The following is a 13,639-nucleotide window of genomic DNA, read 5'->3' on the forward strand; positions in this document are numbered from 1 at the left end:
CAATTCTCTACTCTAAATGATTGGATAAAGCAACAACTACCAGAAGATAGAACTGCGTTTGACTTCTTGATGAGGAGTGTAATTCATTCGAATCTTATTTCAGATATCGATTGAAATCCTTCACAGCGCCCCGCGAAAATCCGGGCATAGGTGTTCTATTGCGAAGGAATTGATCATTAATCATAACGTCAGTTGCAGAATGAGGTCGACCGTAATTGTCTGACATGATCAGAGACGATTTTGTCGTCCCTTTCCAAATCTGCTTCTGAATTCGCGCTTGTAGAGAGTAACAAGTGGCAGGCGAGAGTATTGTGCGGCGAAGGAAAGAGCCTAAACAAAACTGACGGAAAAGCAACAGTCACATGGAAGTGTAGAGTTGCAGGGAGCTGACAAGAAGATTGTTGAATGTGCACTAAATATGCATTGTGGTGTATGACTGATACGTCCCTTTGCTGTGCAAAATAGAGAGATATTGCAGAGTTGGGAAAATATCACCATAAAGATTAGTTTCAGTACTCCTTTACATGAGACAGAGACACAGGAGAGATTAGTTTGTTTTAAAAAGAGGTGAAGATTCTTCAAAAAAAATGGTCATGAATGATACAAATGCCAGGCACTCCGGATGCGGGAGTGTCGATCAAAAAATTGGTAAAAAAACACAAAAAATACAAAAAATAAAAAAATAAAAAAAAATAAAAAACACACAAAACACAAAACAACAACAACAACAACAACAACAATTCTGCCATCTAGTGATATTATCTCAACTATCTACAAAACTTGGGCACATGCGGCGCACTCGCCTGACGCAGCTCTCGAACTCCCTCTATAAACAGAGGGTCCTTCAAGTTCCAAACGCATAGACCGAATTGGCATGGCCAATGTCGCCTCCGTCATTCACCATTGTGATTTCCGTCTCCTCAAGGGGACGCGGTAGAAATCAAAGGAAAAATAAAATAAATAAAAATAAAAACGAAAAACGAAAAACATGTGCAAATTCGCTATACTAGTACATCGAGACCGACGAAAATATGCAACAAAGATGCTCTCAACACAAATAATCAAACTGTGGAATGGGGATGTTGTTCGGCACTCCAACTTGGTTCACCATGGAGTTCACGCTCAGGTTGAAACTGTGGGATGGGGGTTTCTGAGCGATGTTCACTCCAAGCTCGTGCGTGAAGTAAGACTCGGGCTGAAGTGCGTCCACCAAAGCCACTTGCTGCTGAGTCCAAAAAGACGGTTCCTGAGAAAAGTTCATTGCCAGGGTTGCTCTGGAGTGTTGGTGGTTGTCATTGTGGACCAAAGAGAAGCTCTGCGCCAGAATGTCGACACTGTCATAAGCACTGCTACTGCTGCCACAAGGACTGGAGTAAGAAGAATCGTGGCCGCTGGGGCCGTGAAGAATACTCGTTGGGGAATACTGGTGTTCGTTATCCACCTTGCACAGGCCCGAAAAACTAAAGCTGGATTCTGTCGCGGACGGGGATTGGGCAGGAAAAATGTTTGAACCTGCAAGGTCGATTCGGGGGAGCGGTAGAAGCGAGTCACAATGTCGAGAAGCCATAAGCCGCTCGGAAATTTGAGCTGGTGATGGCAATATCATGGAAGAAACTGGCATGCGGTAGGAGGCCGAGGAGACGTCGGGGCTGTATTGAGTGGATACTAATTCAGACGCGGTGCCGGAACTCAGTGAAGGGATATTAGTGATAGAGTCGTGAATTGAAGGACCTTCCATTTCTGGCTGGGGGGCTTTTAGTGAGGATTCCCACTCTTGTAAAAACTTTTGAAGATTGACTGGGCTAGCGGGTGGTTTGTCGAGCTCCACAACGCCAAAGTTAGGTCTCAGTGTCTCAGTGACCTGAGCCTTCCAGGAGCTCATGAAGTTGGAGGATGCGACTTGATTGTTGACATCATTCTTGGTGCTCAGGTTAGATTTCTGGTGCTCTAGAGAAGTCTGTGCTAAGTCTGAAGCAGGAGATGTAAGAGATGATTGCCGTGAAAGCCTGGCTTCCGCTTCTGCGCGGGCACTGTCCCATTGCGACATGTGGGTGAGATTTGTTGAAACCACGGGCCGCAGCCCGGGGATGATGCTGTAATGCACGAGCTCCTCCGCTGCCGTGGACTTGTGTGTTACAGGGTCAATTCCCATTTGCATGAGACGCTTCTTCAAGTGTGTGTTCCAGTAGTTCTTGATCTCGTTGTCAGTGCGGCGAGGAAGATGGCTAGCTATGGCAGACCATCTGCGAATCAACAACAACACATTCCAAAAAATCAATTTTTCTGTGCTCCACGCACTCGCACACACACACAAAAAAACACAAAAAAACAAAACAAAACAAAACACACAATGTTGAATTCTAAGATCTGAATCCTCAGGAGAATCCTGTGTTCAAAGAGGCGTGTAATGCTGCCCGAGGCTGTAGAAGCATAATAAGATGACGATAGGAGAGCAGCGAGAGCAACGGTACCTGTTGCCTAGAATTGCATGGAGATGGACAATCATCTGATCTTCCTCATGCGAGAATCTGCCCCTCTTGATATCAGGCCTAAGGTAGTTCGTCCACCTCAACCTGCAGCTCTTGCCACAACGTTGGAGACCTGCATTGATCGGGAGAGAGCGCCAGCTGCCATGACCGTGCTGTTGAATATAAGCCACAAGCTTTTGATCTTCATCGGGTGTCCACGGTCCTTTCTTCAACACCTCTTTCTCGATGTCGCCGAGTGGAGCCCTGGTCATTGTTATAGATGATCCGTTCCTGCTAGTACACCAAGCACTAGACTTCTCCCTCGCCCCTCCCCAGAGGGAGATCGCGAATTATACTTGGTAGTGCTAAGTGCACTATATGCAATGTTGGATACCAAAGAGATGCAGATTTTCGACTGCAAAGTTGTATATCTACTTGTACGTGATCACGTTGAGTTCCTTTCGAATGATGACAGCTGAAGACCGAAATGGAATCAGAAAGTGCTCACAAAGAACTAGACACGTAAACTTACCTATCCACTCTAGCTCCGGCCAGGTCAACTTATTAAAATGGTTAGCTCACACTAGTGTAGCAGTGACGCACAAAGTGGAGATAGGTAGTGCACTCTGGTGAGGTGTGCACTCTGGTGCTGATCTGTCTAGTGCGCGTATTAGTTTGGTCGGCTAGAAGCTTACAAACAGATTCTGCAAGAGAAGTGTGGAGTGGGTAGAAATCGAGGGACGAAGTGAAGCCCACCCCAAGATAAGTGTGTCGACAGCAATTCAGGGGCCAAGAGCTCCAAGAATCCAACGAGCCTCCGGTGCTTACGATGCATTAACGCGATCCGAGGTCAACTCCTGGAGCACGAGGCCATGCAACAGCGAGAGTCAATCGGGGCCGTGGATGATCTGACACTCTCATCAAGTGCGCGCGCATTGTAGGGAGACCTCAGCTCCCTCGCATTCTACTGGTTCCTAGTGCATCATCCCAGTAACTTATCTCGGCCAGAATCCGGAATGCCGCGACGACCTTTATGCAGCCCCATTGTTTGCATCCTGCAAACCACCGCAGTTTTCGTGAGGGCTGCACATGCTGCTACTCTGCTGTTCGCCAGCAAAACTCCAAACGACTTCGGCTCCCAGGTGCCGATCCGTTACATGGCAGCGTTAACTAAGCCCATCAGGATTGAGCTGCATTCAATGCTGCGAAAAGTACATCCCAGCAGATCCCTGGCACAACGCTACAAGTTGAGTCATCGCGTCAGTCGTACGATATCCCGCTGCGAGAGCTTCGAAGTTTCGGGTGGTCTCCGAGACTTTGCGGGGTCCTTCACGCGGTATCCACAACAGCTAAACCCCCACCCCACCTCCCCCCCTAACATATCTTTTCCTATCCTGCAGTTCCTGTGCTGCTTGCTTTTACTGCAGTTTCACCCACATTCTCAGCCCCTCTGACTTCACTCACTCTCTCTCTCTCCATGTGTTAGTCCCACTTGTCCACCGCTGATTAGGCCCTACACACTATCAACGTGGCAGCTGAGAATATCACCGAATGGATCAAAGCTCTCACATAAACACAAAAATTGCACATTCTGGTGACGGGATGAGCTTGTCTTGAACTCTTCATTGTCTTCATGTGACGAGCATATTCCAAATCTTTGAGCATAGATCACTGGGTTGTGTTATCTTAGGTTTAGCGAGTGGCTCACACAAGGTCATTTGTGAAATGGAGTGTTGTGATGACTGAAGTATGAGAAACTTGCCTATGTGTCTTTACTCTTGCCGAGGAAATGTTTTGTAAGTTTTTTTTAGAGAAATGTGGAGAACTAATGCATTGATTTAGAGAAAAGATCAACATAGAGTGAATAGATGTTTTTTTTAAACCAAAAAGGAACATAAAGTATCAGTGATTTAATAAGTTGAAAAGAAACATCAATCTATGTGTTTATTTTATACCCTCTCCTTTTCAAGATATATTTTATTTTATTTTAGAATAGCAATAAAAGATCGACGTATTGTTTTAACCTTAAGGAAGAAAGTCATTACAGAAATTTTTGATTTTTTATTTTATTGTCTTCAAAATTGTGAAGCATGCTTTATAGAAAGATGGATAGATGTTATAATTGACAAAGAAATGAGGAATATACAAAATGATGAGGTTTGGAAATATGAAAATTATAAAATATGAAATATATAATGAATCAAAGGAAAATAAATATTATGTTAATATCTATAAATATTTTTTACAATTTTAATAATATTTTTGTAAATATTTTAAGTATAGTACTATAAAATATTTATTTAAAATATTTAACTCACAGTGAGATTATTTTCAGTCAAAATTTGTCAGATTTTATCATTTTTGAAACAACTTAAAAACACTAATTGTTTTGAGAAATGAATCTCTAAGATAATTAGATATTAATTATATACTAGTTTTATGTTTTATACATGATGGATTCTTTCTAAAGTGATTTGAGATGTGATTTTTAAACTTAGTTATAAATTAAATAGAATAGAAGTCACTAGCATCAAAGACATCCTTTTACTATGTTGGTACAAAGTTGTAGATGCTAGATTTCAACCCCTATAATATTATAAGTATAGAAGTATTTTTAATTCTATTACAGATACAACTCCATCATGTGTCTTTTAAATTTGAAATTGGTCTCTTCTACTAGTAGTAGATTCTATAATGATGTTCTTAAAATAATAGTTATAGATTCTTATTAGATTGGTTATAAATAATATTTTGTACATTAGAATAAATAAATAAATAAATAATATTAATTAGACTAAAGACAAAATATTTATATCTTAAATTTTAACTCTTTTTTTTTTTGGAGGTTTTGTTTGTGTGTTTTCTTTAACAAAATTTAAACAAGATAAAAAAGATACTTATAAACATGTTTATAGGCTTGTAAAATATCTGTAATCTTATCAACTAAAGTATAAAAAAATAGTAAAAACTTAATTGTCTTATATTGCAAAACTTTGCAAAAAAAGCCAATCAACTTAACATATAAAGGATAAATTTTTTATGGTATTTTTATTTCTAATTATAATTTTAATTAGTCAAGCATTTGGTTTAAAAGTGTAGCTATATTAAAATAATTTTGAGATAAATATTATTTATTATTTAATTTATAATAAATTAATCATGCTTATTGAAAATTAAGGATATATATATATATATATATAATAAAATAAACATATTGTTTTATTTATTAAAAAATTTAAAATAATTTGGTTCTAATTTGATATATTTATTTTTTTGCTAATCATTTTAATACAGTGCAATATAAATGCCATTAATAGAAAAATATAGATTTATAAAAATACATGAAAATTCTTACATTTTAGTAACTTTGATTTTATAATGATAAAATTATATAAGATTATATCTCAAAAAAATCATTAAATAATTGAATGCATATTTAAATCTTCTTAATACTATAACATAATGTAGATGGCTATTGGTATTATTAGAATAAGAAAAAAATATGTCGATTGGACAAGATATTATAATTTCTTTAAATATAGTAGTACTTTAGAGTTTCTTATTATATAAAGAAATAATTTATAAGTATGTAAATCTTATTTAAATGCTTGTTGTTTGCTTGATTATAAAGTGTTGATATATATATATATATATATATATGTATATTTATAGAATCAATCTTTTTCTTTATAAAAAATTATATAAATATGTAATTTTATATAATTATAAATATAATTAATTTTATATATATTATTATTTGTTTAAATTTAAAATTTAAAATTTATTAAAATATTTAATTTTGAAAGATTTGGTTAATAAATAACATCAAAATCTTGGATTTATTTTAGATTGTCTATGATAGATATAATGTTTACATGGCATATTTATTTTTATATTTAGGATGTTGCTATTGTCACAACATTTTTTTCAATAGAATCCACAACTTGCCACCCACTTGATATATTTATTTATTTATTTATATGTTTATTTATTCCAAACAAAAAAATTGCTAATACTTTTTAATATGTTTTTTTTATTTTTTAAAGTATATAAAATTTTATTTATTTATTTTTAAATAATTAATTTATTATTCGAAATAAGTTGTAATGGCAATAGCAAATACTACGGTGGCATTAGCAACAGTTTTACTAATTTTACTTAAATTAACCCATATTTGCTAAAATGTATAGGATTTGATATAGAGCAAGTACATACATATGTAATTGAGGTTTTACTCTCTTTCTTTTTGGTTTATACAAGTAACTATGTTTTTTGTGAAATCAATGCAGTTTGAATGCATGTTCTAAACCTTGTGACAATGGGGACCTCTCACTTCTCAAGAATAAAATTCTAAACAAAAATAGATCTTTCAGTGATGAAGCAGCTTGTCTTTTTGAGACACAGCAGAAGACATTTCCTGACACAAATGAGAGCTATTGTCCAACCACGCCCTCCAGTTGTCAGTGTGGTGCACAACGTTCCCAACATGAGATCTCAATTGAAAGATCCATATATTTCATAGGATTTATTTTTATTTTTATTTGTTTCCCTCCTTAAACACATTTCTACTGTGAAATAGATATTCTACGGAGTTCTTTTGACTCTGGAGCCCATAGCCCAAGCACCAACTCCAACCCTGACACAAGTCGTTTTTTTTCACAAAACGTAAGGCTTCCTCGGTATTCTCCAGGTTTCACGACTCCCAATGCTAAAAGGAATTCAAAGTTTTCGAAAGGCATGAAAAATCTACACCCCCTATGTTGTGTATGTTAGGCTTTTTTGTGACGTGCTGCAAATAGTAGGAGATAGTATTATTGGAGGAGGAATGGAGGGGGGTTCATGGCTGGAATCTGGCTTGCAAGGACTCTGAAGAGACCACATGAAAAAACAGAAGAGAGGGTGCACACCATGAGGTCCAATTGAGAGGCAAACATTTGAATTTTGTGTTAAGTATAAACACTAATAAATAACAACAGTAATTTCATGAGATGTTACCTCTGATCATGGGATGTAACTTTGAATATTTATGATTGGTTGTGATGTTATCTCAAGATTTGATAATAATATGATGTTGGAGTGTTATGGGTTTAGTTCAAATCAAGGTTGATATGTGACACATACAAAGGCAAAAAAAACAAAAAACAAAAAACAACAACAGCAACAACAAGCTTCTTTTAGGTCATTAAGGACCAAGAGTCCAAAGGTTGATTGTGTATGTATATATATATATATAGATGGATAGAGGGTGTTTCTAATGTAAATATAGATTTTGTTATTGCCACCATATGTTGTCCTAAATTTGTGTTGTGCATCACAATATATTCTATGGAACACTAAAATACACATCCATATAGAATGTGCACTTCACCCATTCCAGTGTACATTAGCAATATTCCATAAAAACTATAACAACATGACAAACGACAAGTTGTGGTGGCAGTAGCAAAAATTTGTGAGTTTATGTCAAATAATGTTGGGATTTTACATTCAAGATTCAATTTAGGTTGAAGCTTTGACAATGGATGTTGAAGCAAATAATGGAATTCCACATTCATTCAGCATTGAACTTACCTTATCATTATCATAAACGAAGTTCCACAGTACAAAGATGTTAAGATGCTCAATCTTCTAGAATAAGATCAATTTGATTGGAAAAAGTTTAGTTTGAAAGGTGTTGGGGTTTGGAATTCATGTCTTATTCTTTCTTCTTTTCCAATTTATTTTATTTTTTGTTTGTATATGTTTGCATGTGTGTGTACACAAACACACATACACACTTTTAAGCTTTGAAGCTCTTTTATGTCTATTTGACCACCAAATTATTGGACCACACATAGAAGCCAGTTCCTTTACAAAAAGGTCTAATAATTTCAACAACACAGAATTTTCCCCCCATCCACAACTCACATCCTTTAAATGTGTCCAAGAATTTAAGTTGGTGTCATTTTTTTTCCAAAATCCACCACAAGGGAGTGCCTCTCTAACACTCCAAACCCTCCAAACCCTAAGTGTGTATGCTTTTTTCACACTTTATTGTGCTTCATCCTTGTCTATTTTTGTATCAATTTAAAGCACTTTTGAAACCCATGACAAGGTTGACTTACAATTATATGTTAATTTGGATCTTTTCTCACCATCCCAGTTGCCTGCTCATTCACTTCTTTGAGGTAAGCAATCTTGTGGTGATTGAACCTGTGCCCACTAAAAGTAATGCAACAAACTCAAAAGATGCCGAGGATCTTTGCGTCCATGGGTTCCAACTGGACGTTCTACATGGATGTTCTGTATAGCAAGTTGCCAACTGACCACAAACCAAACATCAGTTTACTCATTAGAGATAATTATTCTCTAAGTAAAACTTTAAAAAGTAGGGTTTAATTTTAGACATATTATTGCTTGTTCTTAATTTGGCTTCTCCAGCTAGTCTTTCAGCATCAAAATTATTTCTTTTGAAAAGTATGAACTATTCACCAACAGTGTTTGTTTAATGTTGTGAATTTTTAAATAAGTTTTTGAAGATTTCTGGGTACAGATACAGTAAAAGAACTTTTGAGATCATGACCTTTTGAGAGTGGATGCATTGCATGGAACTAAGAGTGAAGAAGGAATGATTTTCCTGTGGGTTACTTATTCATCAATGCCTTTGCTTCCTTTCTAAGTATTAAACTACTCCCAAACCCTGAAAACTTTTCATAGAAAAATCAGATTCCTTCACATAACACCCCCTAGGAAGGTGGAGGTTTCCTTATAAAAAACACTCCATCAACAAATAAAATATATAATAATGAAGCTCAATTTCTGTTATTTAATTGATTACAAAAAAGGAAAAGAAAACAAATAAACGGACCCAAACAAATCCATATATATATATATATATATATATATATATATAATTTTTGTACATTATTGGCCATCTTCCTCAATTTCCTAACATTGAAGTTTCAGTTTTTAATACTATGAAGTCAACTTATAGTTGTATATTTTGTGTATTGAAGACAAAGATGTTGCACAAGCCTTGTTGGCAAAAGTGTTGGCACCTTATGTAGTGTTAGGTCTCATAAATTTGTGGATGTATTTGATACAAATTGGCTGATTTGGATCCATCCAAAAGTTCTCATGATAAAGAACTCATGCTTCAGCCCATGCAATAAAGAAAATAAACTCTAAACCCTAAATCCATTGTTTGATTATTTAACTATTCATTCATTTATTGAAAAGAATGTAATGCTTTACATGCTTTGCCCATTCTATTTATACTGTTCAAAGCTATCCGCAATGTGACATCCATGCTTGGCTCCTTCTCAAATTTGATGTTCCTCATTGTTTGTTCTCCTCAATAACATCCACAAACTCATACAATTTGCTTTTTTTTTTTGTTTGTCTCTCCTCACAAACATCCACAAACTCATTCAAGTTGCTTTCTTTTCTGTTTGACATGGTTCTTTGACCAAAGGTCCCAACCAGAGCAATAATTGAGTGTGGCCATTGATTCACAGTGTAAACAGGCCTTAAATAACACCACATAAATGACCCTTTCAAGATTGATTAAAATTACACCCAACAGCTTGTTTTTAAATGTAACCTTTGATCAGAACCTTCCGTAAAAAGTTTCCATCAAGTTTTTGAAACCCACCTTTTGTTCAAGACACTCACATCTTTAGTAGAAATGTTCTGGAAGCTGGTCTCATATTCCATCTGAGAAGGCGTAAAACCACAGCAACTGTTTAAAAATTTTCTGTTCCTTTTTAAATCTTTCGAACTATATTTTCATAAATAAAAATTAGCAGTGGCAGCAGCATGGACAGTACAAGGAGCGAAAGTTCGAAAAGCATCCACACAAAGTATTAGTAAAAACTCACATGCAATGCACTGGGTTCTGACTTCTTTTTTTAGTTTATTTTATTTTTGATTCTTTTCACGTCGGCTATTTATTATAGTGGCGTCATTACATGATTGCATCATTCAACACATTCTGCGACTTTGCAGCAGATATGGCGTAGTTTTTGTGTCGACGCAGATGATTGCTTTATTTTCACTTTGAGCTCACAATGATCGGTGATTTTAGCTTCAAATTCTACCTCTGAAGCTGAAGATTGGTGGCGTTGCCAAGTCTCCATGACCGCAGAGATTCTTCCACATTGGTTGCGGTGCTGAGCCACCGAAATTTCCTTGAGTGGAGGCATTTAACCCCATCGTTTTGGCTTCATCGAATAGCAGCAAATTCATGTGTTGTGAAGGTTGTTAACCGAATTTCAAGTTAGCAGAAGACTTATCAATGGTGGTTTTTCTGTTTTGCTTCGTGGTTGGGGACAGGTTGCGATGGCCACTTCCATGGCTACCAGTCACTGCCGCACGAATCTTCCTCTTTCCAGTTCCGACTCTTTTTTCAATGCCACGGAACAAAAAAGAAACTCCTCTCCCCCTATTTGGTGTTTGTCTAAAACAGGTGACATAGAAGACGTAAATGTGGAGTTAGATGCTCATAATTAAGATTCCTGGGAGCTAAGAGTCTTGAGTTCATCACTACTTCGCGACAACAGATAAATTAATACGTCAGACAGCACCGAGAACAAAAAAATGTGAGCCACGGAAGAAATCTCCTTATCACATCAACAAAGAAAAAGTAAAATTGATTTTTTTGAGGAAGGTTAGAAGGCATGTCTTTAGACAGAATTTCAGAAAGAAGAAATGGTTGCGCATGCACCACATCGGTTGAATATGAGTTGATTACAGAGAAGAACCCCGACACTTGAAACTATGAGATTCATCCTGTAGAGTGTATCTAGTTCACAACATTGAATGTAATATTACAACCACATTCTTATCGAATTGGTCCTCTGTACCTATTAACAGCCGGGACTGATGCCCAATGGGCGCTTACAGTGTCCTAGCGGTGGTGGACGAAGAAATTTATAGCCACAAAAGCAATCACAATGTCCCATTGCTGCCAACAACTGCGATTCTCAAGCGTTGGTTTCCAGAGCGTGGGAGAACGCTTCCAATCTCAGCTGGATTGAAGAAATCAGATGTGTTTCCAAGAGTCTTAAGGTCTGATAATTTGACAGCACTACTCACTTGCGTTCGTTTACGCAGAGTCAAGGATCTTCCAAGGTCAGTCCCATGCTCAACAAAAACGTATGCTTGGGTTGTCTTCACTGGCACCCGCATTTCCATGGCAAGCTGGCCTATCACAATGTATTATTGAAACATCTAAGTTTACGGCTTCGCTCAGCTGGGTGCAGATCTTAAACCTGTCGCAATTTCCGGTTGTGCAAAACTGAGGGCAGTCAAGAAGATGCGAAGCATATACAACACCACCCATGGAAGATGCAACAAGTGGGTTGGAACAGCCACATGCGCAGTTTCAAACGCCACAGAATAGACTCAATTTGGATGTTTTTTTACATAAAAGTGGGTTCTGAGTTTCACCCCATATCGTATAACCTGGAATAGAGCGTGGGCCGCTCAATATGAAAGCGTCGCAACTTGCTGAGTCCCCTACACATTCTGCATATCTTGCGTTGAAGGGTTGCAACTGGGTAAGGCTTCTCAACGTTTCACCTTATCTTTGGTTGCAACTGAATGTATCAAATTGCAGTAAGTTGATGCGGATTAAAGACACGGCGCTTACTAACCTAAATCCACTTGGAATTCGACAATTGTTAGATATAGGAACAATTGATCGGCTGCGCTGCAATTGCAGTCATGTCAATGATTGATTGATTGATTGATTTGCTTTATTTTGTTTTTATTGACACATGGAAGAGTAAACCCCCTTGTTCTTAGATGTCACATTGTCCAAGGCCTTGTTCTAAATTCAAGAATAGCATAAGTAACATAAACTTTAGAGAGTGGAACTTTTTCCTATCTCACAATACAATTTGTAATTATTATATCTGGTTTTGTATTACATATTTAGTCTTTAGATTATTACTATTATTATTTTTATTTTTAAATCTTATGATTTTTTACATGCTTTTTATGTTTTTTTAATGTTTTTTGTTATTATTATTATTATTATTATTATTATGACAATTAACTTTTTCATTGGCAAAAAGTTTGTTTTAAATTGGTTGTTGTATTTTTAAGTAAACACCAATATTTAATGGCAACAATGTCTTTATATTACTTAATATACACATAATGTCCTCCAAAACGACTTAAGAGAGGATAAATTATGGTCTTTTGCAAGGATATATATTATTTAGTTGGCATATGAAGTTAATATCATATTTTATGTTCTTTGAGCCATTTAATATATTTAAAAGTAAAATATCATTGTATTTTTAATAGTTTTAGAACTATATAAGACAAAATTATTGTGCATCCTACTTATCAATTTGGTTTTTCAAATATTAATTCCAACATATCCATAAAAAAATATTTAGATCAAAGTAGATTCTTATTTTGCTTTAGTTAATATATGCATTTATCTAATTATTATATGAAATACTTGATTTATTTGATTTTATGAATTTAAACTGTCTTAGTTGTTTTTTTCTAACATACTCCTAAAACATTATCAAATATAAAAAAATAGTAAAGAATTGTATTGGCCAAAGATTCCAATCAGTTTTTTCATTTCATATAGTAAATGGCTATTTTCAATGATTAGAATCTATTTATGTGGTATTGTTTAAGTTATCTCATTTCTCCACCAAAGATAAGATAACTTCTTGTAATTTCTTTTTGAATCTTTTAACTAAAATCACAATTGCATAGGCTTGTTCAACTTTTCATTTTAAAAAAAATCAATATAATAGATGATATATACATCTATACAATTGCAATAAAACAACCATATGTTTGCTAATGATTTAAGATAAGTATGATAATAAATCCAAAGACACAAGTGATGGCTTACAATTTTATTAATATTACAACCATATCAAATGCTAAGTAAGTGTGCATTTTTGCAATTAATATCAATTATTGGTGGTTCCTAAGTTTAACTTAATAACAATGTTGTTTAAATAATCTATAAGTTGAAATCTTTTAAAAAGTTTAAATTAGTAATAAAATCTCTAAAAATTATCAAAGTTATTGTCAATACAATATAATGTTGATCTAGAGGTTCACAATTTCAATATTGAGGTGTATAATTAAGAATTTAAATAACATCAAATTAAATTGATTTGAATCAATTTAAATTAAAGTGATTAATTATTTTT

The 13,639-nt window shown here is 35.4% G+C and overlaps 1 protein-coding gene and 1 long non-coding RNA gene across 4 annotated transcripts; one reads left to right on the forward strand and one right to left on the reverse strand.

Moving 5' to 3' along the window:
• Nucleotides 1–598: 598 nt before the first annotated feature.
• On the reverse strand, nt 599–2,870 carry LOC112288298 (myb-related protein Pp1). Its single transcript, XM_024532361.3, is given in 3 exon segments — nt 599–1,077; nt 1,079–2,243; nt 2,472–2,870. Coding segments are annotated over 3 exon segments (1,614 nt in total). The 5' UTR covers nt 2,741–2,870; the 3' UTR covers nt 599–897.
• Nucleotides 2,871–9,940: 7,070 nt separating this feature from the next.
• On the forward strand, nt 9,941–12,416 carry LOC149988112 (uncharacterized). 3 transcript variants are annotated; one of them, XR_016505391.1, is made up of 2 exons: nt 9,941–11,579; nt 11,701–12,416. It is a non-coding gene; the product is annotated as an uncharacterized LOC149988112 (long non-coding RNA). The 3 variants fall into 3 exon arrangements; XR_016505392.1 differs by having other exon boundaries at nt 11,711–12,416; XR_016505393.1 differs by having other exon boundaries at nt 9,941–11,516.
• Nucleotides 12,417–13,639: the final 1,223 nt, after the last annotated feature.

Source organism: Physcomitrium patens, chromosome 11, assembly GCF_059467195.1.
Source record: "Physcomitrium patens ecotype Gransden chromosome 11, ASM5946719v1, whole genome shotgun sequence".
NCBI lineage: Eukaryota > Viridiplantae > Streptophyta > Bryopsida > Funariales > Funariaceae > Physcomitrium > Physcomitrium patens.